The sequence below is a fragment of the Sus scrofa genome, chromosome 1 (assembly GCF_000003025.6).
Source record: "Sus scrofa isolate TJ Tabasco breed Duroc chromosome 1, Sscrofa11.1, whole genome shotgun sequence".
Classification (NCBI taxonomy): domain Eukaryota; kingdom Metazoa; phylum Chordata; class Mammalia; order Artiodactyla; family Suidae; genus Sus; species Sus scrofa.
The window spans coordinates 58499931-58527204 of record NC_010443.5 but is presented as its reverse complement, the minus strand read 5'-3'; the positions used below and the strand labels follow the sequence as shown (position 1 = coordinate 58527204).

The 27274-nt window shown below is 35.8% G+C and overlaps 1 protein-coding gene across 2 annotated transcripts in view; it reads left to right on the top strand.

Moving 5' to 3' along the window:
• The window catches only part of MAP3K7 (mitogen-activated protein kinase kinase kinase 7), a 66042-nt gene that overhangs the window by 20883 nt on the left and 17885 nt on the right, over positions 1–27274 (top strand). The window contains 8 exon segments of one of the 2 annotated variants that reach the window (NM_001114280.1): positions 1030–1154; positions 3547–3675; positions 5716–5846; positions 7452–7533; positions 10501–10631; positions 11285–11414; positions 14186–14266; positions 21462–21526. In NM_001114280.1, coding sequence (NP_001107752.1) covers positions 1030–1154; positions 3547–3675; positions 5716–5846; positions 7452–7533; positions 10501–10631; positions 11285–11414; positions 14186–14266; positions 21462–21526 — 874 coding nt within the window. 2 annotated transcript variants of the gene reach the window in all.

Below are 27274 nucleotides of genomic sequence, written 5' to 3'. Positions count from 1 at the left end.
TATTTATTTTCTGACATCTTTTATATTCCATAATTTACACAGCTTAAACAACTACCTCTTTTCTCCATCCAATCATACCATAAATCCATAAATTTTAGGTTTATTTAACCAGCCTATTAGACCAGATATATCTTAACAAAATCATTTGTAAGTAGGGGCTCTCCTTTTGCTAATAAATAACTGTTAATGTATTTACAAGAGGTCTGATCTAGGTCATTCATTCCTCTTAGCCATCCTTTTGGTTGGACTCATCCTATAGAATATTGCTTGTGAGCCACCCAGTGTACAAATTGGACTTTAGAATTAGAATTGGTTTTTCAGAATGTACTGGGGAAAAGAAAATTCTTTGGAATGGCTATGCTTATTTATATAACTGTATATCCAAATGTGCTATATCTTATTGTCACTGGAAAACCTATGGATTCTGTGGTCAGAAAGAGTTGCTCAGAATGGCATTAAAAAAAGCACCTGAGTTCCCTGCTGTGCTAGTGGTTAAGACTTGGTGCCTTCACCACTGTGGCCCGGGTTCAACCCCTGATCTGGAGACTGAGATCTCACATCAAGACGCTACATGCCATGGCACCAAAAAAAAAAAAAAAAAAAAAAAAAAAAAAAAAAAAAAATTAAGAAATAAAAATTAAAAAGATACTTGATGTGGTGAGGTGTTTTATACAGTGGCAACTTGTCTTATGCCACTATTTTAGTTACCTTTTACAAATTCATCAGTCTTATGTGTAAAGGAGTACTGACCATAATAGCAACAATATAAAAGTCATTCAGAAAAAAATTATTTTGATATTTTGAATGTACCAGGAGAAAACAAGGAAGTCAGTTACATAATAATGTATATAGAACTGAAACTGAACTTTCACAAAACATTTAATCTTATTGGTCATGATGCTCTTTGATAGTTTCTATCCTGTATTTTGCTTAAAATTTTCTATTTCCACAAATGTCTCTTCTTTTAATGTTGAATTAAATATTGGTCTTATAACCTCTTGTTCTTCTTTTTGTTTTTTTCTTAAACAGTTTGCTGCTGGTTGCAGGGGGGACAGTTTTAAAAATCTGTGATTTTGGTACAGCCTGTGACATTCAGACACACATGACCAATAATAAGGGTAGTGCTGCTTGGATGGCACCTGAAGTTTTTGAAGGTAAAATAGCAAAAATGTGATATGGCTGATAATGTTTCTTACTCCATGTAAATCCTATATGACTTTGCCCTATTTCAATGGTTTTATTTCTGCATAGTACATAAGCTATACACTAAAGTCTAAGGAGGTATTAAATAAATATAGCCTTAGATCTTGAATCTCATAGCAAGATTTAAGTTTTTAGCACCTTCTGTGCGAGTTCAAGCATATGCATGGTTGATCCTCATTCTCATGTTCAGTAATTGCAAAAACACCTACTTGTACACTAAAATCAGTACTCAGTAACTTCTTCATAGTTGTTCACACACGTGCACTGAGCAGGGAGAATTTTTGAGTCGCCCAACGCACATGTTCCCAATGAGGTCAAACAAGACAACTGCTCCACCCTCTTGTTATCAGCTCTCATATAATTTTGTGATCTATTTAGTAACACATTTTTCTCCTTTCTTGTGCTTTCTCTTAAGAGATTTCACTGTTTAAAATGGCCTCTAAAAGCAATATTGAAAAGCTTTCTAGTTAGCGTGGCTAAGTATAAGAAGGCTGTGATGTCTTAACAAAGAAAATATATTGCTAGCTAATATTCATTCAGACATGAGTTATAGTGCTGTTGGCCATGAGTTCAGTATTAGTAACGCAACAATTTATATTAATTAGGATGTTTTAAACAGAAACACATGTAAAAAGCAATATTATGTGTTAATCAGTTGACAAAATGTATAGCGGTTCACAGGAACCTAACCCTTTATTTCCCCTAGGAGCAAATGATCCGGTGTTCACTACTTGAACATTCACAGCAACTTTATAGAACGTAATACCAGGAATAACAAGAATCACCGTGCTTTGTGTTGGTTTCCTAGAAGTTAAAAATTGGCAGTCTAAAGCTTTAAATGAACATGCCTTAAAAAGAATGCAAGTAATTAGGCAGAAGATGATACCAAAGGCAAGAAGTGAAGGATAAGCTTATATTTACTTTATTTTACATCTCCACGCCTTACTCGGGTCCTGAAAGAGCAATCCATAAATTGCATATGAGGTTTCTATATAAAAAAACATTAAGTTATCTTTTAAATGAGAAAAGCTGAACTGAAGACGTGATTCATATGTTAGGAAGTATGAAAGCTCATGGAATTCAGAGACATTCAATAATCAGATTCTGATTTTGACTTATTTCTTTCATTTTTGATGAATTTAAAGCTCTTTGTTCCTTGTTTTTAGCCACCAAGAGGAAGAAATTTGCTCCGCAGCTGGTCACTTGAGTGGAGCTATTTTGCTACAAAATTCAATTAAAAAGTTAGTGGACAAGCAAATGTTAAATTATATAAAATTAAGTAATTTTTAAGTTCATGTACAGAAAATATATAATTAGGATCATTTAAAAATTATTTACTGTGCCTTTCTTTGAGTTAAAGTAACGCAGTTATTACTATAGTATGGAAAGCAGAAAGATTTGTGTATACAAAATAACCCAGAAATAAAAAGTACTGTTAATTGTTTAGAGCAACAAAGCTCAGACTAGTAGGCTATATAGATTTCTTCGTTTCTGAAAGATGTTGGCATCTATAGCCCAAATCAGATTGTGATGTCACTGTAAAGCTTACAGTACACTGCCTAGTTGCTATTGCTATAAGATTTGTCATTCTGATAGTGGGTTATTCATGAGTTTTTAGGGGGTTGGTTTGGCTGTTTATTGTGCTGATTCACCAGCCAACTGAGTGATCATATAAATTTTGCTGTGTAATCTTGTAATCTGCATACTCTAAATTTGTAAGTATTTCCTGCTTATGACTTATTTTTAAGTTTGCAAACTGACTATTTTATCTCACCAGATATTTTGAAAAGAAATTCTTTTTTTTTTTTTTTGGCTGCACCTGCAGCATATTTAAGTTCCCAGGCCAGGGAGCAAATCTGAGCCACAGCTGCAGCAACACTGGATCCTTAACCCACTGCACCACAGGGGGAACTACTGAAAAGAAAATCTTAACACTAGATTTAGACTTTTATTCTGCTTTGTACTGTTGTTATCCGTCCAGAGAATGGGAGAAGAAAATTAAAAGTAAAGAAATTACAAAAAGGAACGTACGGATGTTTTATATTCTGCCCCAGAGAAAACATAAGCCTGAATAAATAAAGTCTGTGCGTCTTGATGAAAAGGTAGAAAATGACCAGCTTTCTGAAGTGGATTTTTTAGTACATTATTAATACTTAATTCATTGTAAAAACGTATTTATTGCAAAGATTTGAGATCCTTCAAAAAGAGTAGTTTCTTAGCTCTATATGTAGCAATCTCTTGTTATTGTACATTTGATGGCTCATTCTTGAAATTTATGAAAGCACTCGTTTCTGTAAGTCATGTGGAAAAAAGTCTTGAAATTTTACTACCTTTTTTTTCTAGGTAGCAATTACAGTGAAAAATGTGACGTCTTCAGCTGGGGTATTATCCTTTGGGAAGTAATAACACGTCGGAAACCCTTTGATGAAATTGGTGGCCCAGCTTTCCGTATCATGTGGGCTGTTCATAACGGTTTGTGAAACATTTTTCTTCAATATATTTTGTATATTTCCTGTTTGAAAATTGTTTCTCCCCCAAAGAAAACCATTTATCCCTAATATTAAAATATACGATTCCTTATTACCGGTCTCCAACCCTCCCCCACCCCAAAATTGGGTAAGGCTGGGAGCAGCGGTGGCTCTTGTACAAAGCTGAGAAGGTCTGCTGGCTATGCTCATTAGGGAAAGACCATCAGCAGACAGCAGGAGCCACCTACCTAGACCAGCTCTCTCTAGAGGCTAGGGGAGCACTGGGCTAGACTCTGTGGAGAAAATAAAATTTAAAAATTAAATGAATAAAATATCTCACATTTTTGAGATAGTTGGGGAGGTACGGCCTTTTTCTCCTGAGGAAGCAGGTGTCTCACTGAGGAGAGAAAGCAGCGAATAATAAGAGTTGTTAATTAAGGTGCTTCTAAAAGCAAACACAGAGGGCTTCACATTGCCTTCTTTTTTTTTTTAATCTTCTCATCTGTCTTGTGAAGCGAGTACTATTATTGCCTCATTTTGCAGGTTTACATATTAGAAAACTGAGACCTAGAGTGGTTAAGTAACTTGCCCAGGGTCACAGGTGGTATTGTTGGGATGTAAGTCCGGATCTTGCTGATTCCAAAGTTAAACTGATATATGGACACAGTGTCTTTGCATCCCTCCTATTCCTTTTGTACCTTTAATGGTTATATTTCTCACAGTGTTACTAACCATTCATATTAGAATATATCATTAATCCAGTTACTTTCCAGTTGCTTTGGGAGAATAAACTCTTCATGAAGGAAAATTGCTTAACTTTCTTCTAACTTTCAACATCAGTCTCTTGTTTAATTTCTGTCACTTGATTACAGTTATTCTGATTAATAGCATTTTAACACACTATTCCACATGTGATACAAACAAACATCAGCCTCACCGTTTTGGTCAGTCATAGACATGTCAAACAGCCATGTGAGTTATCTCAAGTGTGTTTACCAGTTTCCAGTACCACCTTTCATTGTACTGCCTTTCTTGTCATTATAGAGAATGCTAGAGCATGACCCAGGACACAGTTTGTTTTCTTTTTCTGTCAATCGTCAGTAAATAATTGAATGTTAGTGAAGCAAGGAATAGAAGAAATAACTTGTTAGTTGGTAAATTTATAAAGATTTCATTGTGCATTTGAAGCCTTCTTTACGTTAGGGACCTTACTAAGGATATTACAGCCTTGTTAATTACACCAAAGTTGGCATTTTTCAGCCAATGAAATGATTGATTCACAGTGGTCCTGAGGTCTGCCTCCCGCAAAGGAACCATTTGGAGGTCAGTGAATTTGACATCATAATTGATGATTTTTGACATATGGAAGGTGATTTTTCAAGCACTTTTCAAATTTTTTATAAATCTGAAAATATAGTAAATAATTATCCCAATACCATTTTATTTACCTTAAAAAGACACACACTTGGAGTTCCCGTTGTGGCGCAGTGGTTAACGAATCCGACCAGGAACCATGAGGTTGCAGGTTCGATCCCTGGCCTTGCTCAGTAGGTTAAGGATCCAGCATTGCCATGAGCTGTAGTGTAGGTCACAGATGTGGCTCGGATCCCACGTTGCTGTAGCTGTGGTGTAGGCTGACAACAACAGCGTTTAGACCCCTAGCCTGGGAACCTCCATATGCCACGGAAGCAGCCCTAGAAAAGGTAAAAAGACCAAAAAAAAAAAAAAAAAAAGATGCACATTAAGCCATTATTTTTTGTTAAAAGAGCGTCTATAACAAATTAAACATTATTAACTCTAAGTTGTACTGCATATAAAACTTTCAATTTGGCTTTTCAAAAGGAGCAGCTTCCCCTTTATGAAAATTTAATGTTAATCTAAAGGACAGAAAAAATGTACTTTTATTCCTCCTTTTAAAAAAATCTTAAATCATAAGATCTGTAAAATAAATATTGCTTTGGAAATACATTTTTTAAAGAAAGCTTGTAGCATTCTTTGGGTAAATATACATTCTTTTCTCCTCTCCTCTAATTTTCAATTATAGGTACTCGACCACCACTGATCAAAAATTTACCTAAGCCCATTGAGAGCCTGATGACTCGTTGTTGGTCTAAAGATCCTTCTCAGCGCCCTTCAATGGAGGAAATTGTGAAAATAATGACTCACTTGATGCGGGTATAATCCTTCTTTTGAGGGGCTTTGGGTTTAAGCGAATTTTGTATATACTGAGTTTTAATGCAATTTTAAAGGGGCGCTATTGTCATTTTTTTGCTTATACTTTTCTGTATTTTCCACATTAGAATGAGTATTCCTGACTAATATAGTCAGAGGAAATGTGACTTTGGAGAAAAAAAAAATCTAGTTCTTTATAACGGAAAGGTGGCTAGATTAGGCTTCTAGACTTCTTTTTCTTCCTGCTTAACTTAGTTTTTAGATATGTTTGTTTCTAGTCCTGTTGCCTTATCTGTAATGTGAGAGAGGTTGAATTAGGTGATCTCTGAAGCCTCTGTAGAACTTAGGTATTTTATCACTCTAATACTTGCTAAACAAAATTTTAAATTTTCTTTAGTACAGATCCTTTTCAAGCAGTCATTTATGTAGTAGGTAGAGAGGCTGCCTTCCTAGACGCATTCACCAAAGTGATTTTTAGCCTTCGACTTTTCATTCCATATTTTCAGCTTTTCATTTGCCATTAAAAAGTTAAACTTTCTTAAAGGATCTATAGAATTTTGGTAGAGGAAGTGTTTTAAATGATTATCAGAATTCTCTAGTCTTTAAATCAAACACTTTTTTGTTTAGTACTTTTAGGCCTCTGGTTTTTGGTACACTAACAAAATTTCTCAAGAGGTTCTTTGACTTTAAAAAGTTTATGTCCTTATGAAAGTGTCTGAATTTCAGAACAACTTGCAAAGTAGAAGAATCATTCAATCTCTTTAAATATAGATTAAGAGATTTCCTAAATGGCCAAAGTTCATTCTACTGAAATTCTATTCTAAATAGAAATTCTATTCTAAATACGTCATTCTATTGAAAATAACTTAGGCAAACCACTTGAACAAATCTGATTCAAGCTTAACGTAATATTGGAAACTAGCTATGTCTAGAATCCTAGGACCTAAAGATACACTTCTAAGAAAGCAGCTCAGTCTCCATAATCAGATACCTTAAAACTTTGGATTATATAAATTGTTAAAATCTTAATTGTGCCTATATGTGCTTTGTATAATTTGAGAAGAACACCATTCCCCCCCCAAATTCTCATTTTAATCCAGCAAATATTTCCAATATTTTATCTCTTACAGACATTCATAATCTATCTTTGATATTTAAAATATTGATTCCAACATTTACCCTGTGACATACCATCTAAGTTGTCAGACTAAGTCATTTCAGCAGTTTGATTCCACATCACTGCTATGAGAACATAAATATGTTTCATGTAATTATGAGGAATGATACTATTGTATTTCGTAGGATCCTCTAGGGAAATACTTGCTGTTTTCTTCAAGACTATCTAGACTGTGTAAAATAGATACATAGCTAGATACATGGCATTGATCACAGTTGAAATTCAGAAGAATAGCACATTGTCATCTATGTAAAATCAAATCCTTGGGTATCTACAAATTCAGCGTATGCCTTACTGAAAATAAAGCAGCATTTTTGCTGCATTCAAATCTCAACAAGAAAGTAATTCACATGTACTCTTCAAGTTAATTTTCACAGGATTCAATTTGTATTAAAGAAATTTTAAATTGTTATTTACTTTTTTATATATAGTACTTTCCAGGAGCAGATGAGCCATTACAATACCCCTGTCAGTATTCAGATGAAGGCCAGAGCAACTCTGCCACCAGTACAGGTAAATGGATAGATTGGAACAGTAATAACATAAAATTGTTCTATCTCTATTCCTATGAAATTATAATCAAGAAGCAATGAATGATGTCTTCATTTGCATTTTAATTTCTTCATTTAATGTGATTGACTGCAATTTGAATTTCCAGGTGCATCATTCTTCATGCAGGTATCCAGATTAAAGAGTTACTGAAGACCTGCTTCTAAGTCTTGAAATTCTTAGTCATATATAGAAAGACTGGATATTATATTGCTGTGAATGTTGTTCTTTATTTGAAAATAGTTCTTACACAGATATTGCTAGATCAGATAGTATCAGAAATTATTGTAAATATGTATATATGTAAAACAACTTTTTTTTTTATCATGAACACCCTACCTACCTTTTGGTCCTCGTAGAAGAATCTATGGAGACTCTAAAAAGCTGTGTTATAGTTCAGTGTTCCTCAGTTCCATAGTTTGTAGTCATCAAAAAAGATAGTAAAAATAATACTCTAACTTAAAAAAATTGTTCTTCTCAAAAGATATGCTATTTTAAGTATTTTTCGTCAATAATTTGATTAAAACTGAAACACATAGGTGTGAATTTACTTATTCCATATTTAGAATTTTGTTTTTACTGACAAATATTTTACTGGTCCATTTCCCCCTCTTCAAAAATATTTTAAGCTAGTTTACTATTTGGCTGGTTATTCCCAAATTACAGTTTTTTGAGTTGCTCTGAATGCTAACGTGAGCTTCTCTTAAAAACACCTCCTCAGAGTTCCCGTCGTGGCTCAGTGGTTAACGAATCTGACGAGAAACCATGAGGTTGCGGGTTAGATCCCTGGCCTTACTCAGTGGGTTAAGGATCCGGCGTTGCCGTGAGCTGTGGTGTAGGTTGCAGACACAGCTCGGATCCCACGTTGCTGTGGCTCTGGTGTAGGCTGGTGGCTACAGCGCTGATTTGACCCCTAGCCTGGGAACCTCCATATGCCGCAGAGCGGCCCAAGAAAATGGCAAAAAGACAACAACAAAAAAAAAAAAAAAAAAAAAAACCTCCTCTCCACTCCTCACTCCCAGCTAATCCTCTTTGCTCTTTCTCTATAATCAGAAGATAGCTGCCACAAGCCCCCCACTCCATCTGCCCACCCTCCTGTATCTGCCCCTCTGCTCTGCACTCCCTTCTGTTCTCCTGGCTGACCTATCCAAGCTACCAGCCAAAGGCACACCTATATCCTTATGCATCATATCCTCTCTGCTCTTCATCAGTTCTTCTCTGTCTCTTGCATCATCAGTTGTATCCTTTCTATTGGGTTCACTCTCAGAGCATATATACAGTAGTCCCCCCCACCCCCCAACTTGTCCCTAATTTCATTTTCTGCAGTTTCAGGTACCAGTGGTCAACTGCAGTCTGAACATATTAAATGGAAAATTCCAGAACTAAATAATTCATATGTTTTAACTTGCAGCCATATTGAGTGGTGTGGTGAAATCTCACCCCGCCTTGCCTCGTACTTGAATTACCCCTTTGTCCAGTATATCTTGCCTCTTGGTCACTCTGTAGCCCTTGTGGTTGTCAGATCTACTGTCGTGGTATCTCAGTGCTTGTGTTCAAGTGACCCTTATTTAATAATGGCTCCAAAATGCAAGAGTAGTGATGCTGGCAGTTCGGATATGCCAAAGAGAAGCCTTCAAGTGTTTCCTTTAAGTGAAAAGGTGAAAGGTCTTGATTTTAATAAGGAAAGAAAAAAAAATTGTATGCTGAGATCTAGGAAATTCCATCATGAATTTGTGCAGAAGGAAAAAGAAATTTGTGCTGGTTTTCTTGTCACACCTCAGACTGCAAACATTATAGCCACAGTGCAGGATAAGTGCTTAATTAGATAGAAAAGGTGTTAAGTCTATACAGTAAGACGTAATTTTGAGAGAGACCACATTCCTGTAACATTTTTTACAATGCACTCTTGTAATTGTTCTATTTTATTTTTAATTACTGTTGTTAATCTCTTACTGTGCCTAATTTATGAATTAAACTTTAGCGTAGGTATATATGTATAAGAAAAAAACGGTACTATCCAAAGTTTTAGGCATCCACCTGGGTCTTGGAACTTCACCTCCACAGATAAGGGTCGGGGGGTAGTCTATATTTGCATGTCTCTATCCATTCTTTCTTGTGCCCAGTCTTTTCAGGCTTCTATATTAGATTAATTACGTCTCTAGAATTGCTCTTGTCAAGGTCACCATTTATCTTCACAGTACTAAATCTAAGTGAGTAATTTTCAGTTCTCATGCTTTTTGATTCTCAGTAGCCTTTGACACAGCTGATTACTCTCTACTTCCTTCAGCACTTTGAGTTGGTCTCTAGGATAGTATACTACCCTGGATTTCATCTTACATCTCTGAGCACTTGTTTTTATGGTTTCCTATGCTGCTTAATCCTCATTTTCCCAACCTATCAATGTCAGAGTGCCCATGGTTCAGGCATTTGGCCTCTTTGTTTATTTTTGTAAACTCATTTCCTTGGTAATTTCATCCAAAGTCATGGCTTTATATACTATGTATTTGCCAATGCTTTGCTCCACCCCAGACCTAAACTCGACACTTATTATATATCCAACTACTTGCTTAATATCTAATAGGAACTCAAAATTACCATTTTCCAAATTTAGCTCCCTTCATACTCATTCGTCCATGGTTTTCCCCATCTTGATTAATTGCCACTCCATTCTGCTAGCTCAGGCTAAGAATCTTAAAAGTCAACCTTGACTCAGAAGAATTTTAGGCATTTTAGTTCCCTCTTAAATTTAAAGTGCTGTCCTTAAATTTCATTTAAAATGGGTTTATTTGGGTATCTTCATTAGCTTGAAAAGTTGTATTTTATTTCTGTCTGTATCTTGCTAGCTTAGAAAATAATTTAAAGTTACATTTTATTGAATGAAGCATTTGTATTATTCCTAACCTATAGTCATAAATGTTTCTGCTTTCCTAGGCTCATTCATGGACATTGCATCTACAAATACCAGTAATAAAAGTGACACGAATATGGAGCAAGTTCCTGCCACAAACGATACTATTAAACGCTTAGAATCAAAATTGTTGAAAAACCAGGCAAAACAACAGGTTTGTTTTATTTTTAAAAGTAAGATTATGTGGTAACCTTACCAGTAGTTGTGAACATTATACTAACAAGTTAATCATTTGCCATCTTGCACTATACAAATCCTGTATCTTGTTCCTGAAGATAAACTTGAGTGGTGATGTATAATAAGATTCTCTTACAATTTATTACCTTGTTGTCAAATTGTTTTCCCTTCTGATGATTGCTGCCTTTGCTACCTGTGCAGCTCCCTCCTATGATGATCCCTAACTTGAATGGTTGGTGGTTACAAATGTAAAGTGGATTTCTTGGCTACCCACTTAAAGGAGTTATTCTAAATCTATCATTTCATGTTATCCAGATTTATTATATTTTTGCTATCATTGGTTTTAATGTATCTTAAGGGATGATTTTATTCATCTTGCCTGGGGCCTTTAGATTAGCTGATAGTTGGGGCATTTCACTCCCAACCCTAGTGATCTCCTAAAAAGGACCCCTAAAAGCCAGTATCTGCAGCTTGTTTTCCTTATCCCTGCAGCTCCCTCTTCCTGAAAACTTTTCTTTCAGAGCAGAACCCCTAAGAATCCCACTTGGTATCTTCCTCCTTCTCAGCTGCCTCGGATTTTTAAATATAAAGAGCTTCTATATTTCAAATCAACCTGTTATTCTTTAACAGAGTGAATCTGGACGTTTAAGCTTGGGAGCTTCCCGTGGGAGCAGTGTGGAGAGCTTGCCCCCCACTTCCGAAGGCAAGAGGATGAGTGCTGACATGTCTGAAATAGAAGCCAGGATTGCTGCAACCACAGGTAAAAAGGAAACTGAAGTCTGAGGAAGAGTGGGATTGGTAGTTTCAATTGTTTAAGTAGTGGGAATGTCAGGGGGTTTTTGTGTGTGTCCTACTTTTTGTAAATGCAGAAAGTTGGTTTCCTCAGCTTCTGGCAAAAATTTATGCATTTCTCTCCAATTCCAAATAAGGAAAGTATGCCTTGTAAAATTACTTAGGATTGTAAGATATACCTTCCTAATTACAGATTTTATCAAATGTAATTCAGCCGAAACTTGAGCTGAAAATCTAAGTGAGAAATTGAAATTTTACCAAAACCAGAATGTTTTGGAGGATTTGAGTAATGCTACTAGGATTTTGTGCTGAACTCAAGTAATAGCAAATATTTTGCTTTGAAATTAGCAGAAAGATATACTCCAGATCCAAATAGAATTTGGCCTTACTGTCTGCTGCTGCTTCTCCTTTCAGTGGCAAAAATAGCTAAGTTTGTGATTAATTTTTTTAACTGTAAAATAAAAGATCATAATAATTTTATTTGATCTTGAAAAAGTACCTTTTTTTTTTTTTTTTTTTTTTTGCTTTTTAGGGCCACACCCGAGACATATGGAAGTTCCCAGGCTAGGGGTAGAATCCAAGCTACAGCTGCCCGCCTACACCACAGCCACAGCAATGGGGGATCTGAGCAGCGTCTGCAACCTACACCACAGCTCACAGCAATGCTGAATCCTCAACCCACTGAGCAAGGCCAGGGATCGAACCCACATCCTTATGGCTACTAGTTGGATTCGTTTCTGCTGCGCCACAAAGGGAACTCCAAAGCTAGCATTTATATTCCATTTTATCAGTACTTAAAATGATTAATTATGGAAAGACTGGTCAGTACAAAAATAATTACATGTTTTGTTACCTCAGTAAACTTCTAACCTTTTTTTCTAACCAGATTCATTTAGTAATGCTGGTTTAATTCTGATTCCCCAGGGATGGAGGGGAACTGATTATAAATACATTTCTATTGTGGAAAATGTGGCGATGTAAACAAACAAACAAAAAAACCAGTCTTCCAATACTTGTCCCCCTCAGAGATAAACCCAGCATTCTTATGCATTAACCTTTAGTCTTTAATTACATATCTATATACAAGTATATCTCAAAGTGTATTAGCTTATTTTTTACCTAACCAGGTTTGTTCTCTTTTAGGTCTCTTTGGGTTTTTTTTCTAAATAGAATATTTTCACTTTGTGTGAAGCTCTTTTCAGAAGTTGTCCAGAGGACCATCCGAACTATGCTTGTCTTTCACTAATCTTGACCACTTGTTTTATCAATTAGCATTCGAATCAGTTAGCTATCAGAATATCTAAAATAACAATGTCTTTAACATATCAGCTTTATTTTTCACACACAATAAATCTGGAGGTAGGCTCCATAATCATTAGGTAATTGGGTTTCTTCTGTCTCTGTGTCACAGTCTCTGTTGTGTGGCTTTCATCCTGAAGGTTCTTTGTACTCCGTAATGAGAATACAGTTCCAGGCATCACACCCAACAATCCAGGCCTCAGGAAGCAGGAATTAGAGGAAGGGCATATGCCCAAGCTTTTTTCCCAGAAGTCCCTCCTATCAACTTCCACAGAGATGTCATTGGCCACAGTAATTGGGTCTAATGGCTACTTGTGGCTCCAAGGAAAGGAAGGATCTGTAAGCTTTTATCTGGGAGCATTGCTGTACTGAGTAAAGTCGGAGTTCTGCTACTAAGAAAGAGGGAAGAATAGAGATTGACTGGTGGCTAGCAGTCTCTGCCACAGATGGCTCTTCAGAAGCCATCAAGTTGAATAGAGGTCACTAGCCACTGTGGAACCTTCCTGGCCTCAATGAGTCACCAGTGTTTTCTGTGTGCAGTAGAGGTGTCACAGTGCAGGATCAGATGAACGCTGTGCACAGAAACATACCCTTACACTTCAGGAGCCAAATGGTGATTGCTACCCTAAAACCGGAAGTACTCTGTAATATTATAATAATAATTGTATATCCGCGAGTGTCGATTTTTTAGTCAGGTACTGGTTTATAATTCTTTACAGAAAAATATTTCACTAGATTAAAGACAACCACACACATTTAAATTACCCTTTCCTCCCTGCCTAAATGTAATACAGATTTGAACATCCCTTGTGAATTGTCTCATTTTGAAAAGTTCATATCTTCCAGCCTTTCAGTACTATTCAGGTTTAGCAGGAATGTACCCTAAACTTTGGAAACTTCAATAAATATTCAGTTTACCAGAGTATGTTAAAATATTTATAAAAGCATACACGTTTTACACTTTGATTCAATAATTATCAATTACCAAATTTTACTTTATAGCACACTTCAAGAAACACCTTATTGAACATATATTCCTATATCTAAGACAAATATGGCAGCTTGTTTCTTTTTAACTCCTCTTTTCCTTCCCAATTTCATCCTAGCCCTCCATTGCACATCAGTGGTTTCACTTAGGTAGATTATTTCTATGAACATGTTCTAAATCTAGCTTTCTCATTTCCCTGCAGCTTTGTTTGTCCTATTTTTTTTTCCCCTGCTAATTAAAGCCAGTATGTGAAACATCTTGTTATTGGTAGCTGTTTGCTCCTTAATCACACCTTTTCTAAGCATGGATCAAAAGTTAGATAGTTCTGCATGCTATTCTGCATGAAGTATTATTAACATGACTATTTGAAAGGTATTCTGTTTTTGTTCATCGTTTCCTGCGTTACTATTTGTGGTCGTTTGCATGTATACTGTATATATGTGTTTTTGCAGCCTATTCCAAGCCTAAACGGGGCCACCGTAAAACTGCTTCATTTGGCAACATTCTGGATGTCCCTGAGATCGTCATATCAGGTATCATGGACCACCTGAGTTGGTCTAATAGCTGTGAAGCTGGAATAATGATCCCTGGTACTTAAAAAATGCTTCTTGCTCCAATTTGATAGAATATGAAAATAGATACCTTGCATGCAGTCATTAGGGAGACATTAAAAAGTGTCTGTGTTTATCTACACTGAAGTGGGCTTGGCAGAAAACTTCACATCTCCAAAACTGAGGACAAAATAGAAGGTAAGGTAAACTTTTCAGGGAAGGGAGAACACCAGCCCAGATTTCTGCTAACTTCCTCTCATCTCTTTAGAGAGCAGAAGATTTGAACCTAGATCTTTTTTGCATCCAGCAGAAAGAGGAAACAATTATTTTAAAATATTTGTTGTCTTTGGCTCCTTTCCTTCCTTGGTTACTACTTTTGGGGTTCCTTCTAAGCTTTCTATCCCAGCCTCTTTCTGTTGGTAGCAAGTGAGATACGAAGTTGAGAAAAGAAAGTTGCAAAATGCCATTTCGCCTTAACCTTGAAAACAGAAACAGAAGTAAAACTTAATGAGATTTGCTCTTTTGCATGGTGTCTTGCCGAAGGATTATGGTCAGTTCTGATTCCTGTGTATTATCAGAAGTATCTTCTTGCAAATTATGTGTTTTTAATACCTAATTCACACATGGTACTTGTATTTCATATTGGTAAATTGCTTTTATTTCTCAGAATGATCATTTCATAGATGAATTAAATCACCATTTTTGATAGAAACTTAAATGGCATACATGACCTTCAGTATTGGTTAATGCATGTTATCAAAATTATCATTTGTTTGTCCTTCCATTTTAGATTTTCCTCCACCTCTTCCCCTGAAATTTTGATAAGGAGATACACAGTTTCCCCTACACAATCATGGTTGTAATGAGGTGAATACTCTAGCACTCATACTTTGCCTGTGATTGTGCTTTTAACATAGTATTGTATTTTATCTAAATGCCCACTGGTTCTTTTCTCCCCTAGTAAACTGAAACCTGAGGATAGAGACCATGTCTTTGTTATTTACAATTGATGGTATCAGCAGTGTCTGGCTCAGTGCCTCACACATTGTGTTTAATAAATATGTGCCTATTACATAAGTGAACAAACAGTTTTTGAGCTCCAGCGGCTAGAAAATAGGATACATGTAAAAATCTGTGGATTACAGGTGTGCATAAAATATAAAGAATGAAATTTATAGGACCCATTTCATCTATACAAAACCGTTTTATTTCTAGACTAGTTAATTTTTATTCCGGTTATCAAAAGTAGTTTATTTTACAACATTTTCACCATTACCATTCAGAGAATAGCATTAACCCATTCCAGACGTAGTAATTTTATTTATAGAGTCATGGGCTGCTTTCAAAATTAGCAAAGTATTTAAGATCATTTTTACCTCCACACTGAAAGATACTAAGTTTAAGGGAATAATATTCAGACTAAAGAAGTGACAGCATTTAAACATATAAACATATTGCTGAGCTGTGATTATCTTAAATGTTTGAGGGAATCAGGAAAACATAAGCAAATGGCATTATAATCTTAATACAGGTCTTAGGAGTAAGTATTAAGAACACTCACATACAGTGGGTGAAGTAGCCGTTGGTGTATGTGGATCATGAGGGAGAAAGAAGAGGAGAAAAGAGAGTGGTCTCAGTGGTTCTCAACCAGAGTGAATTTGCCACCCAGGGGACATTTAGCAACATCTGGAAACAGTTTTGATTGTCAGAACTAATGAGTGTACAGGCACACGGTGGCCAGAAGTCAGTGATGCTACCAAACATTTTCCAGTGTACCAGGCAGCCTCCCACAGCCAAAAATTAGGCAGCCTGAAGTGTCAGCAGTGCCAAGGCTGAGAAACCCTGTAATGTAGTTTAAAGCACATCATCTTAATTGACCTTCGAAACAGTCTTATAACTAGATTATCATATAAAATTATAGCCATTCTGCAGATGAAAAACTTAGATCTGATGATGTTAAGTGGTTATCCCAGAGTCATGTAGCCAGGATCCCATCCTAGATCTTCTGACGCCAAATTACATCCATTTTCTCTTGTTTTGTTTGAGTTAGAGAGGTTAGAGTTATTCTGACTTGCTCCTCCTTAGAGTTCATATTAAAGCGAGCTCATTAGCCAGGAGACCCTCTTTTATGACATTGGATCCTCATGGAGTTATGAAACCTGAATTCTGCTCTTAATTGCCAGAGTAACAGTGTTGTTCAAATGGAAATAATATTCAGTAATATACTTTATTAAATATTCTTGTTGGTTTTTTCCCCAGTGTTTTTTTCAAACACTGACCTAATCAGTTTCACTTTCTTTAATAAAAGGATGCAGGAACTGGAATTCAAACAGTGGACATAAAAGCCAAACATGAATTTGTTCTTAGGTTATATTTTAAAATTAAACAAAAGATAGAACCCTTGAATACTTCAAATGTCTTACATGGCCATTCTAATTATAAAGGAGGATGAAATTTAATTCCCCAAATTTCTTAATACTTTCCAGAGTTTTTTTCCTCCAAGTTAATTTCCTACAAGTTCTGTGGTATTACCGGATACTTTGTTGTATCCAAACTGGTATTAGTTAGGACTGGAACCCAATAATAAGCATTTTTTTAAATCAGCTATATTTTTTATCTTATCTCTTATGGATAAGTTGTTTGAATAATACTTTCTTTTGGCCAAGTATAATGTACCTCTTGGAATGAACTACCTTTTTTTTTTTTTTTTTTTTTTTGTCTTTTCTAGGGCCACTCCCGCAGCATATGGAGGTTCCCTGGCTAGGGGTCTAATCGGAGCTGTAGCCGCAGGCCTACACCACAGCTCACGGCAACGCTGGATCCTTAACCCACTGAGCAAGGCCAGGGATGGAACCCACAACCTCATGGTTCCTAGTCGGATTCGTTAACCACTGCGCCACGACGGGAACTCCTGAACTACCTTTTTAATAGGAGTGTTCCTTTAAGCATCACATAAATTTTGATGTGTACTTATTGGTAATGTACAAATGTATCTTTTCTGAAGTGTTTGTTGATTCTTGCAATTTTAAAAACCTTAACCAAGTTTTAAAAGGTTTTAAATACACATCATTACTCTAAAGAATTTTTTTAAATACACCTTTATAGTGACTAAAATGCCTAACCTGGCCATAGGTCAGCAAATTCAAATCTTGTTTCTTGTTTGCTCTTCAACATTATTGTATACTATGTCGTCATTCATATGAGGAATAACAAGCAGCCTATGGCTAACGACAATATCCATTGCTTTCATAGTCTCTCAGTCATGGCAGAATGGACCTTAAATACCTCAGGACTTCCTATAGATCAAACTCCAGAGGTTTTTTTTTTTTACTCCTACCTTGACACTGGCTCTAGAGAGGTATTGGCAAGTTTGGTATGGATAAACCTCCTTTCTACTTTCCCCTGCTCACAAAGAGTGGGTATAGATTGATCTGGCTTCTTTTTACCAAACAAGACACGTAATTAAGAGCAAATTACCAATAGAATATGACGTTTTGCTAACTCTCCATTTGTGGAGAAGGTCCTATCGAATAATGGTATACTACTTAAGCAAAGTAAATGTAAACATAGAAGTCTCTTGCCCAGAATTTAAACCATTTGATCTACAATTTTCTAATCCATTTGTTTACTGAACATTATTAGCTATTAAATTGGAATGGACTTTGAGAAAAGGAAATAGGCTTTCTTAAATGTTTTCCATTAAAACTTGGAGTTTTAAAAGCATAATCCTTTCTCCTTTTCAGCCAGTTCGTTTTAATGTGGCCCAAGAACCAATAGATAATATTTGTAAACATTCCTCTAACTGTATGATGTAAATTGTTAGTGTAATTTTTCCCCATTTTAAATGGCACAGTGCCTATATGAAGAGACCATGAGATAGAAAGAATTGCACTTTTCTAGCTCTGCAACTTCCTCCTTTGCACAGAGAGTGTCATTAACAGCTGTAAACCTTAGATTAGGGACCCTGAGACCCAAGGAACTCCACTGAGTTATACTGCACCTGCTTATGCCATGTGTAGGCACCTCACCTTCAATAAAATTCTGTTTGTGGCTGATTAAACAGGGGAGGACATCTAAAGTACAGGAAATAGTTAGGTACTCTCTTTTTACCATGTCGTAGTCTACCAAGATCACTTTCTAGTAATCTAAATAAACTCTAACCTAATAAAGCTGGCTTATTAGACAGTAGAACTCATCAATAATAATTACTTTCCTTTGTGGGGCGCGGGGGGGGGGGTGAAAAACCCAACCTGAAAGGGCCTTTATTGCCAGGGGTCAAATCAGAGTGGCAGCTGCAACCTACACCACAACACCACCAGATCCTAGCCCCATCTGTGACCTACGCTGCAGCTTGTGCCAATGCCAGATCCTTAACCTACTGAGTGAGGCCAGGAATTAAACTCTTATCCTCACAGAGACAATGTCAGGTCCTTAACCTGCTGAGTCACAACAGAAACTCCAAAAACAGCCAGAATCATTGGAATTAGTAAAGGAATATGAAACTGTGGCAGCTTAAATGAGAACACAGACTTTTAAATTACATATTCGGTATACCATGAAGCAGTAGTATAATACTGCAGTGTATATGGTACGGTGTAGATTTTTTAAATCTTGTGTATTTTACGCAGAAGAATAGTGTCTCATAATTCTTAATATTCAAAACTTAAGGACATCAAAGTTTCCAATATTTTGCTTAAGAGGTATCAGCAACTTTGTCTCTAGAAGAATATAGTGTTGATTTTTACAAGAAAAGAGTCTTCAGGAAGTTTGGAAGATAGAACAATGTAAGTAAGTAGTTAAGGTAAGGAAACTGATAAGGAAAACCACAAAAATGACTGGGACCTAAGCCAGTAGTCTCTGGAGGGACTTTGTGATGACTTTCAAATACCAGCTCAGGAAATCAGTTGTACCTTAAAAGAGCAGCTTTTTGAAGAGATAAATGGATTCTGTATTAGTGTTGTAAAGACAATCATGCCATAAGCTTTTGGGAGGGGTAGTGGGGAGGTAGATGGGCTAGGAATATAGTGTATTCCTTTTGCTGCTGTTACTTAGGAAAGTGATTCTTAAAAATACCACTTGTTTCCTATCAGAAGTCATGAAAGTTCCAAAATTCATTAAAGAATGAAATATTAGGACATCATTTACAGGTTTCATCTGCCTGGATTATGCATCTGTCTGCCATATTGTCCCTCGTTTCTACTTCTTTTTTCCTTTATACTACCATGTGTAATATAGGTATGCACATATCAAAGAACCATGAAAAAGTGTAAAGTAAGTGAGTTTCTAAATTAGTTTTTAGTCACCAAAAAATTCAGAATCAATCTAAATTTACTGAGCACACACCCAGTAATTTTCATCTGTGATAATAAGGGCTTAATGTTTTTGACATTCATAGTTCTAAATTAGGACTTAAAACCTAATATTGGAGCAACAAGTATTTGTTGATTGCAATCCTTTTTTGCTTTGTCTGAACTGTTTGCCAGATGGTTTCTGCCATGGTTATGCTAATTAAAATGCATTGCCTAGTATCGCTTGCTTTTACTCATGCTATAGCTTGAAGATTTCTCATTTTACGGCATTTGTTAACTGTCAGCTCTCCTTTACCCTCCTTAAAGTTTTTATTCCCCTTTCCTCCTACCCCCACCTAGATTGGAGCTTGTTTTTGTTTTTATTGCAATGGTGATGTAATGATTTTTAGACACATGTGCTGGGTGGTTCCCCAGATTCACAAATGTTGCTAATCTGAAAAGAGAATTCCGGACACTTTTACAAGCCTGTCTCATCTAAACTAATTTTAGAATGATTGTGTTGAATGAAATGTGCCTAAAATTGCTTATTAGTCATGGTGGTGGGGATCATTTTTGTCTTCGGGAAGCAGGGATAACCAAAAGTTTTCACAAAAGTATCTTAGTGTTCCTGATTCAATAAATGTGTGCTTTGTTGTTAATTTCTGAATGAAAGTAGGAACTTGTAGTAAAATGAAATTAGAAGTAAATTTGAGTTAAGATTGTACTAAGTATTCTAGAATGTTCAAGAATGACTATAAATATGAGTTTTTATATTCACTACACATGTTATTTGCATTAAACATTATTCTGTTGTAAGGTCCTTTTAGCTTATGTGAAAAATAATAGCGTAACATTGATTAAGATGCTAAATTATATTGCTGATTGGTTTAGAATAAGATACTGAAGGATATGGAAATATAAAATTTTAAGAATCAATTCTGTCTGCTAATCAGACCACAACTATTAGAGTGCATGTTCTAAGTGCTACCCAGTAGTTGAGAAATTACATAATATAGCTTTCAGAGTCAAAAGAATTTTGAGTATTCTGTCAGCTGTTATTCATAATACTTTGGTGTTTCCTTTTTAGACAGCTGATCTCTCATCTTAGAAGATCCTGTATGAACAGCCTTATTCCCAAATCAAAGTGCTGAGCGCAGCTATTGTTTCTTTCCATTTTGCTGAAGACTTGCATTTGTAGAGTTCTTTCATAAACCAATTTTTAATTAAATTACTTTTAGCATAGAAGTTCCTAGAGCAGCATTAACATACTTAGCCCATTTCAGCAAGCTGTATATTTGAGAACAGAATGAGAATCATTCATCTCCAGGAGGAAATTGAGTTGTTGTTCACAAATAATAAATTACTAGTTTCTGACAAAGACTAATGGGATTAGGTAAGTGTGACTTAGTATAATAAATTCAAACCTAAGCATCCTTTTGGCCCTGAAACAAACAAGGCCCTGTTGGTTAAAGTCAGTCATGGCTTACAACCTGCTGGCTGACTTGCTGTAGAAACTGTAACGTAAGGCCCTTGAAATAGATGCCGTCATCAGCCCCAGCCCCCAAGCCTTCGTCTATTTAAACACATGACAGAAGATGGTGGAAGAGAGTTCAGCAGCTCTTCGTGTGGTAGCAGTGGTTATTGTATTAGGACATACTTTCTTGAAGGCCAGCAGCTTTTGAATTAAAACACTCTAGCTGTTTCCCTTCCTTTCCTTACGTCTTTCTATTTTGCCTTTTTTTTTTTTTAAACAATAAGCTCACTTATTCTTTTTCCCACATTTTGTGTAGATCCAAGGAGCAAGAAATTTCACCTTCCTACTGTAGCAGTTAAACCCTTATTGTCTGTTTGAATAGATTTCAGTATTTTACTTTTTTATTTTTTAAAAGGCAACGGGCAGTCAAGACGTAGATCCATCCAAGACTTGACTGTTACTGGAACAGAGCCTGGTCAGGTAAGACTTACCTTTCAAATTCTCTGTCTTTGAATAGTAGTGGGTAGAAATCAACAATTAACTATTCTATATATATACTCTGCAAAATTAATTTTATGAATTTACCTAAAATTGTGATAGAGAGGTTCATTAGCACTTGAACTTCAGTATATAAGGGGGGAAAAGTACAGATGCCATTACTGATTTAACTTAAAGGATAACTTATGAAAGTAGGTTGATTAATTCCATAGTGCTCTGTGTATGTTGTGTGGTTTTTATACATGCTTTAATAAGGAAGTATTCATTTTGTAATTTAAGTTTGTCATTAACATTTCCCTCTAAAATGAATCTCCTTTTTACTAAGGAGGGGAATAAGTATTTCCCCAATGAGATGTCACTCCTCTGGGATCACACCAGGCGCAGACATACTTGGAGGACTCTAACATCTTTTAATTTGCTGTAGCCCCTAGATTTATATTTTTGTGAAACATCCTTAAGACAGTATTAACTAAGCAGTGGGATAAACTCTAGAAAGAGCTGTATCCCAGTAGTTAGGGTTAAGGTTCTGTCCCAGGGGTTAAAGATAATAAAAAGGCTTCTATCCCTGTGGTTAAGGTTCACCTTTATATTTCTGGATGGTCTTCTAAATTCCCCTTATCTTTATAGATAACCCAGATAGTGCTGTAATTTAAGTCATCACAAGTATAGCAATTTAACTAACCAAGTAAATAAAAGTTGCAATCATTGCTTTTTCTGTTACTCAAATCAATAGACCTAACATATGTAATTTACATCACATTCTTTGAATGAGAACTAGTTACAAGGTTTTGTTGATTTGTTTTCAGTTGTGCTGAAATTGATTTTAAGAGTATAATATGCATCTGAAGTAATTAAAATAGCACATTATGGTACATATTCTTATAAAATTATAGGATTTTATGTTATAAACAATATGATGTAATTTATGGTAAAATGCATTAGTACTTTTCACCCTAAAAAAGATGTTTTATTTTATTTTTATAACATACTTGGAGTTTTAGAAATTCTTTATAGTCATTAATAAAGATTGGAAGGCCTTTTCTAGCCATCAACTAATTTAACTAACAAAAACCACTTGAGATATTCAGATGATAAATATCCTTGATATTCATTTATATACAGAAATTTTTTATTTCTCACAGTGCCCATTTACATACTCAAATGCATATATACAAACATGCATACATTATATGTAATACATATTAATTTATTACATATTTTATGGTATTATGTGACCCTGAATCTTGAGCTCATGTATTTAATAGCAGCTTTTTCAGGATTATCTGCTTTTGTAAGATTCCCAGAACTTTTGAATGATGTTTCCAACTGTCTCCCTTTCAAATACTTCAAGTAGTAGTCAGGTTATTTAGTAACAGCTAGCTTGACATCTGGTATTTGCTTTGATTCCTTAGAGACTTGATGAGCTCAGCCTTTTTAACACTTATTACTATTGCTATTGATATTTCAGTTACGAGAAATTCTAGTCAAGTAGTCTCCCTTTGACTAGGAATGAGAGTCTTGCTCTAAGACAGTTCAGGAGTATTTGCTAGTGTGAGTGCTTTTCTCTATATTCTGTAACAAAGGCATTGCTATATTTCAGGACTGACCTCACCATATCAAGCCCTACTTATTTCTCACAAGTTCTGCTTTACTTGAGACTGTGATTGTTACCATTTTCAGTACCTTCAGGTATTAAAACATTGGAACTGAAGCAGACTTTGGTTCTGGCACAGTTGCCTTCCTGAATTGTCGTGGACTATTCCAAAAGATTTAGAGTAAAGAGGAGTTTGATATAGTGGTAAAACCTGTTGTAAAACAGGTGATATATAGCTATTGTCCAACTAGTTTTTAAATTTGATCCACTCTTAAAAATCACACTTAAGATGCCTGCATCCAGTGGGATGAGAATGACAAATAGAAATCCTAATACATTATGAAAACATTTTCCCTTGAAAATGTTATGATAAGTGACTATTAAATCTTTTTAATAACTCATGAAAATATCATTCATTATTTGAAGAAGAGAGGTATATATAATCTGGATTTTTAAAATTGAAGGATTAATTCTTTTTAAAGTCTGGCTAAGCAGTGACTAAATAGATACATTGGGGGGCGGGTATCTATTGGCCATGGAAATTGATAAAGAATATGCCCAGCCAGTACAATCATCAGAGGAAGAGAGGTTACTAATAAAGTTTAATATTGCATCTCATAGAGAAAAGTGACCTGATGAGAGTTTCTACTTTGGCCCTTGATTCAAGATTGATCTTCATAAAATCTTTTAAACTTTAAATCTGTCAACTAAAATTAAATTGCTTTTATACTGTTTCTATTTAGGGAATAGTGAACATAGCAAGCTTCTTTTCTTTTCTTTTTTTTTTTTTTCTTGGTCTTTTTGCCTTTTCTAGAGCCGCTTCTGCGGCATATGGAGGTTCCCAGGCTAGGGGTCCAATTGGAGCTGTTGCCGCTGGCCTATGCCACAGCCGCAGCAACAGGGGATCTGAGCCGCGTCTGAAACCTACACCACAGCTCACGGCAACAACAGATCCTTAACCCACTGAGGGAGGTCAGGGATCGAACCTACAACCTCATGGTTCCTGGTCTGATTTGTTAACCACTGAGCCATGACAGGAACTCCAGCAGGCTTCTTAATTAAAAGTAGTTGTATAAGTTTTCATGTAAAAGATTGCATCCACACAACATACAACTCATTTTTAAATTAATTGATTGAGGTTTTTATTAATTCAGGAAGCTCATTAAGCACATGTAATGGATCTGGCCTCCATTTGAAAAGATACTAAGAAAGATAAAAGCCGAACTTTTATCATCCAGGAACTGATCTTACATGAAGGCTTCAGTGTCACTAGAAGCTGGATGTAAACAATAGCTCAGAACACCAGTAGATAAAGTTATTCTGAGACCAAGAAAAAATGAGACAAAAGAAGACCGTTTCGTAAATATTGGCTAAGCACAGACAAAACCAAGATCACTGTGCCACCCACAGAAGTACCAAACATTGTCCTCTCCTGGCAGATATGAGTGACTATTGCTTCTTTACCAGTTGCAGCTTTATCCTCACTGTGGTCTCCCTTCCTGTAGAATTGCCACTGCTTTCTGTTAGTAGCCAACTAGTATGAACCCCTGTTTCCTTGGAGCCTCCTCAGAATCACTCAACAAAAGCCAAATCCTCTAGTAAGCTCTTTCTAAAACTCTCTCACTGAGACTCCCCAAAGTGCCTCATGGTGAGTATTTTGTTTCACTGCAACAAATACCAAGCACAACTCAATAAAGATGTGTTATTGACAATACCAAGAAGACTTAGTTTCCCAGAAGTGTATTTGGGCAGATTAGACTTATGCCTAGATCAATTAGAGAAGTTTGGTAATGATAGCTGCTGTTTATTTACTGTGCACCAACTTTGTGCCAGTCAGGTCTTTTAATGTGTTATTTAAATCTTAACCCTATAAATTTGATACTTTTTACTTTCTCCATTTTGCAGATGGGTAAACTGAAGTTTAAAGAAATTTACCTAAGTCTCTACTCCCCTTACACTCCCAGTAATTCAGATCAGATTCCAAAAACACAAACTCTGTACTCCATCTTGCACATAAAACTAAATGCACGGTAAAGTAATCCTAGACCTCTTCAGTTTCAAGTATTTTGGCTTCTGATAGTCTGCATCATTATTAATTATTTACTGATTTTTAATGCTGCATTTTAGCTGTATCATATTGTTAAGCAAAGCTAATCCACCTTAATAATAAATTTTTATAGATGACTATATAAACTTACTTTTTATAGATCTGAGTGAGTCTTTCCTTGTTTCACTAAAATTATACATTCTCATGTATGCCTGCATATCCCTCCTGGAATTGTATTTGATATAGATCTGTTTTCAGGATTTCTACAGTCTATGAAAGTTACAACTGCAAGATGATGCTGTTATGATTAGAGAACTGGACATTCTAGATTTCTGTATGGACTTTAGAGTCTACTTTTACTAGTCAGATATGTGGCTTTAGGCAAGGCCTTAATTTCCTTGATCTTCAGCAACTCTGTCTGCTAGTGGGGACCATAACATCTACTCCCAGCCGCCCAGCGTTTTTATAACATGTGAAAGTCCCAGACACATAATAGATGCTTAATACATATTTGTATGCCTGTCTCCCCATAGTGTGCTTCCCAGGGCTCTTACCACTTCCTTATTCTCACTATAGTGTATTACTCTTGAGAAATAAAACAAAAATAGCATTTGGAAAGAAGTAAAACCCAGAGCATCCATTGTGGCTCAGCAGTTTACAAATCGGACTAGTATCCACAAGGATGTAAGTTCAATCCCTGGCCTCATTCAGTGGGTTAAGAATCCAGCATTGCTGTGGACTGTGGTGTAGGTCACAGACACAGCTCAGATCATTCATTGCTGTGGCAGTGCTGTAGGCTGGCAGCTGCAGCTCTGACTCGACCCCTAGCCTAGGAACTTCCATATGCTGCAGGTGCAGCCCTGAAAAAGCAAAAAAAAAAAAAGTAAAATCTACCAGCATTCTATTCCTTTGGTATCATCAGGGGAGCAGGGATCATGGAAAGTATTTGCTTTAAAGGACTTTTATCACATATCAGGAAATATATTATCATACTTTTTATTGTTTATTTAAGGAATATAATTTATCATACTACTTATTTTGTCCATTCTGTACCTCCTTTAGTATAAAAATTTTCTGTTTAAAGCTCTAAATCAGAATCTTACATGATAGTCTTCAATAGTTGCTGGTTCATAATATACCTGTTAGAGAATTTAAAGACCATGTAAGAAAAACAAAAGTCTAAAATTTCCTTTTAATGAAATATAATGAATCCAGAATTGGATTGAGCCCATAATTTAAGATTAGAAAGAATGTTTTTTAGTACATCCTGTCATGTATGGACTTAATTAATTTGTGGTTATTAATTATAAATTAATATAAATTAATTATAAATCTGCATTATCTACTGATATCCATTTCTGTTTAATATTCATGTTTTTTAAATATTACTTCACCAAAGTACTATATAAATCAAATTTAATCTGTCTTTTGTACTTTATAATTTTAGCAACTAAGATTTCTGAGGTTTTTAAATAGCTTTCAAATGTCAGTTTAAATGGTAGCCCTGGCCATAGATTCTTTTTTTTTTTTTTTTTTTTTTTATTTTATTTTTTTTTTTGTCTTTTGTTGTTGTTGTTGTTGTTGCTATTTCTTGGGCCGCTCCCGCGGCATATGGAGGTTCCCAGGCTAGGGGTCGAATCAGAGCTGTAGCCACTGGCCTACACCAGAGCCACAGCAACGTGGGATCCGAGCCGCGTCTGCAACCTACACCACAGCTCACGGCAACGCCGGATCGTTAACCCACTGAGCAAGGGCAGGGACCGAACCCTCAACCTCATGGTTCCTAGTCGGATTCGTTAACCACTGCGCCACGACGGGAACTCCCCTAGATTCTTGACTTATGAAAATATTTTCCCAGTTTTTCAGGTGAGACATAAAAAGCAAAGCTTTATTTTTGTTTGTAAATAACTCCCAATTCCTTGTTATAAATATAAAGTTTTGGTCTAAGTCCAGTTCTGGTTCATGTCTACCGATGGTATTTTGCCCTGCAGTTTAAATTTGAGTTAGTATTCTTTTGCTGCATTAAACTTCTTTATGGCATTTCTGTACTCTCCTAACCACTTTCATATCCTGTCCTTGTAGTAAGTCA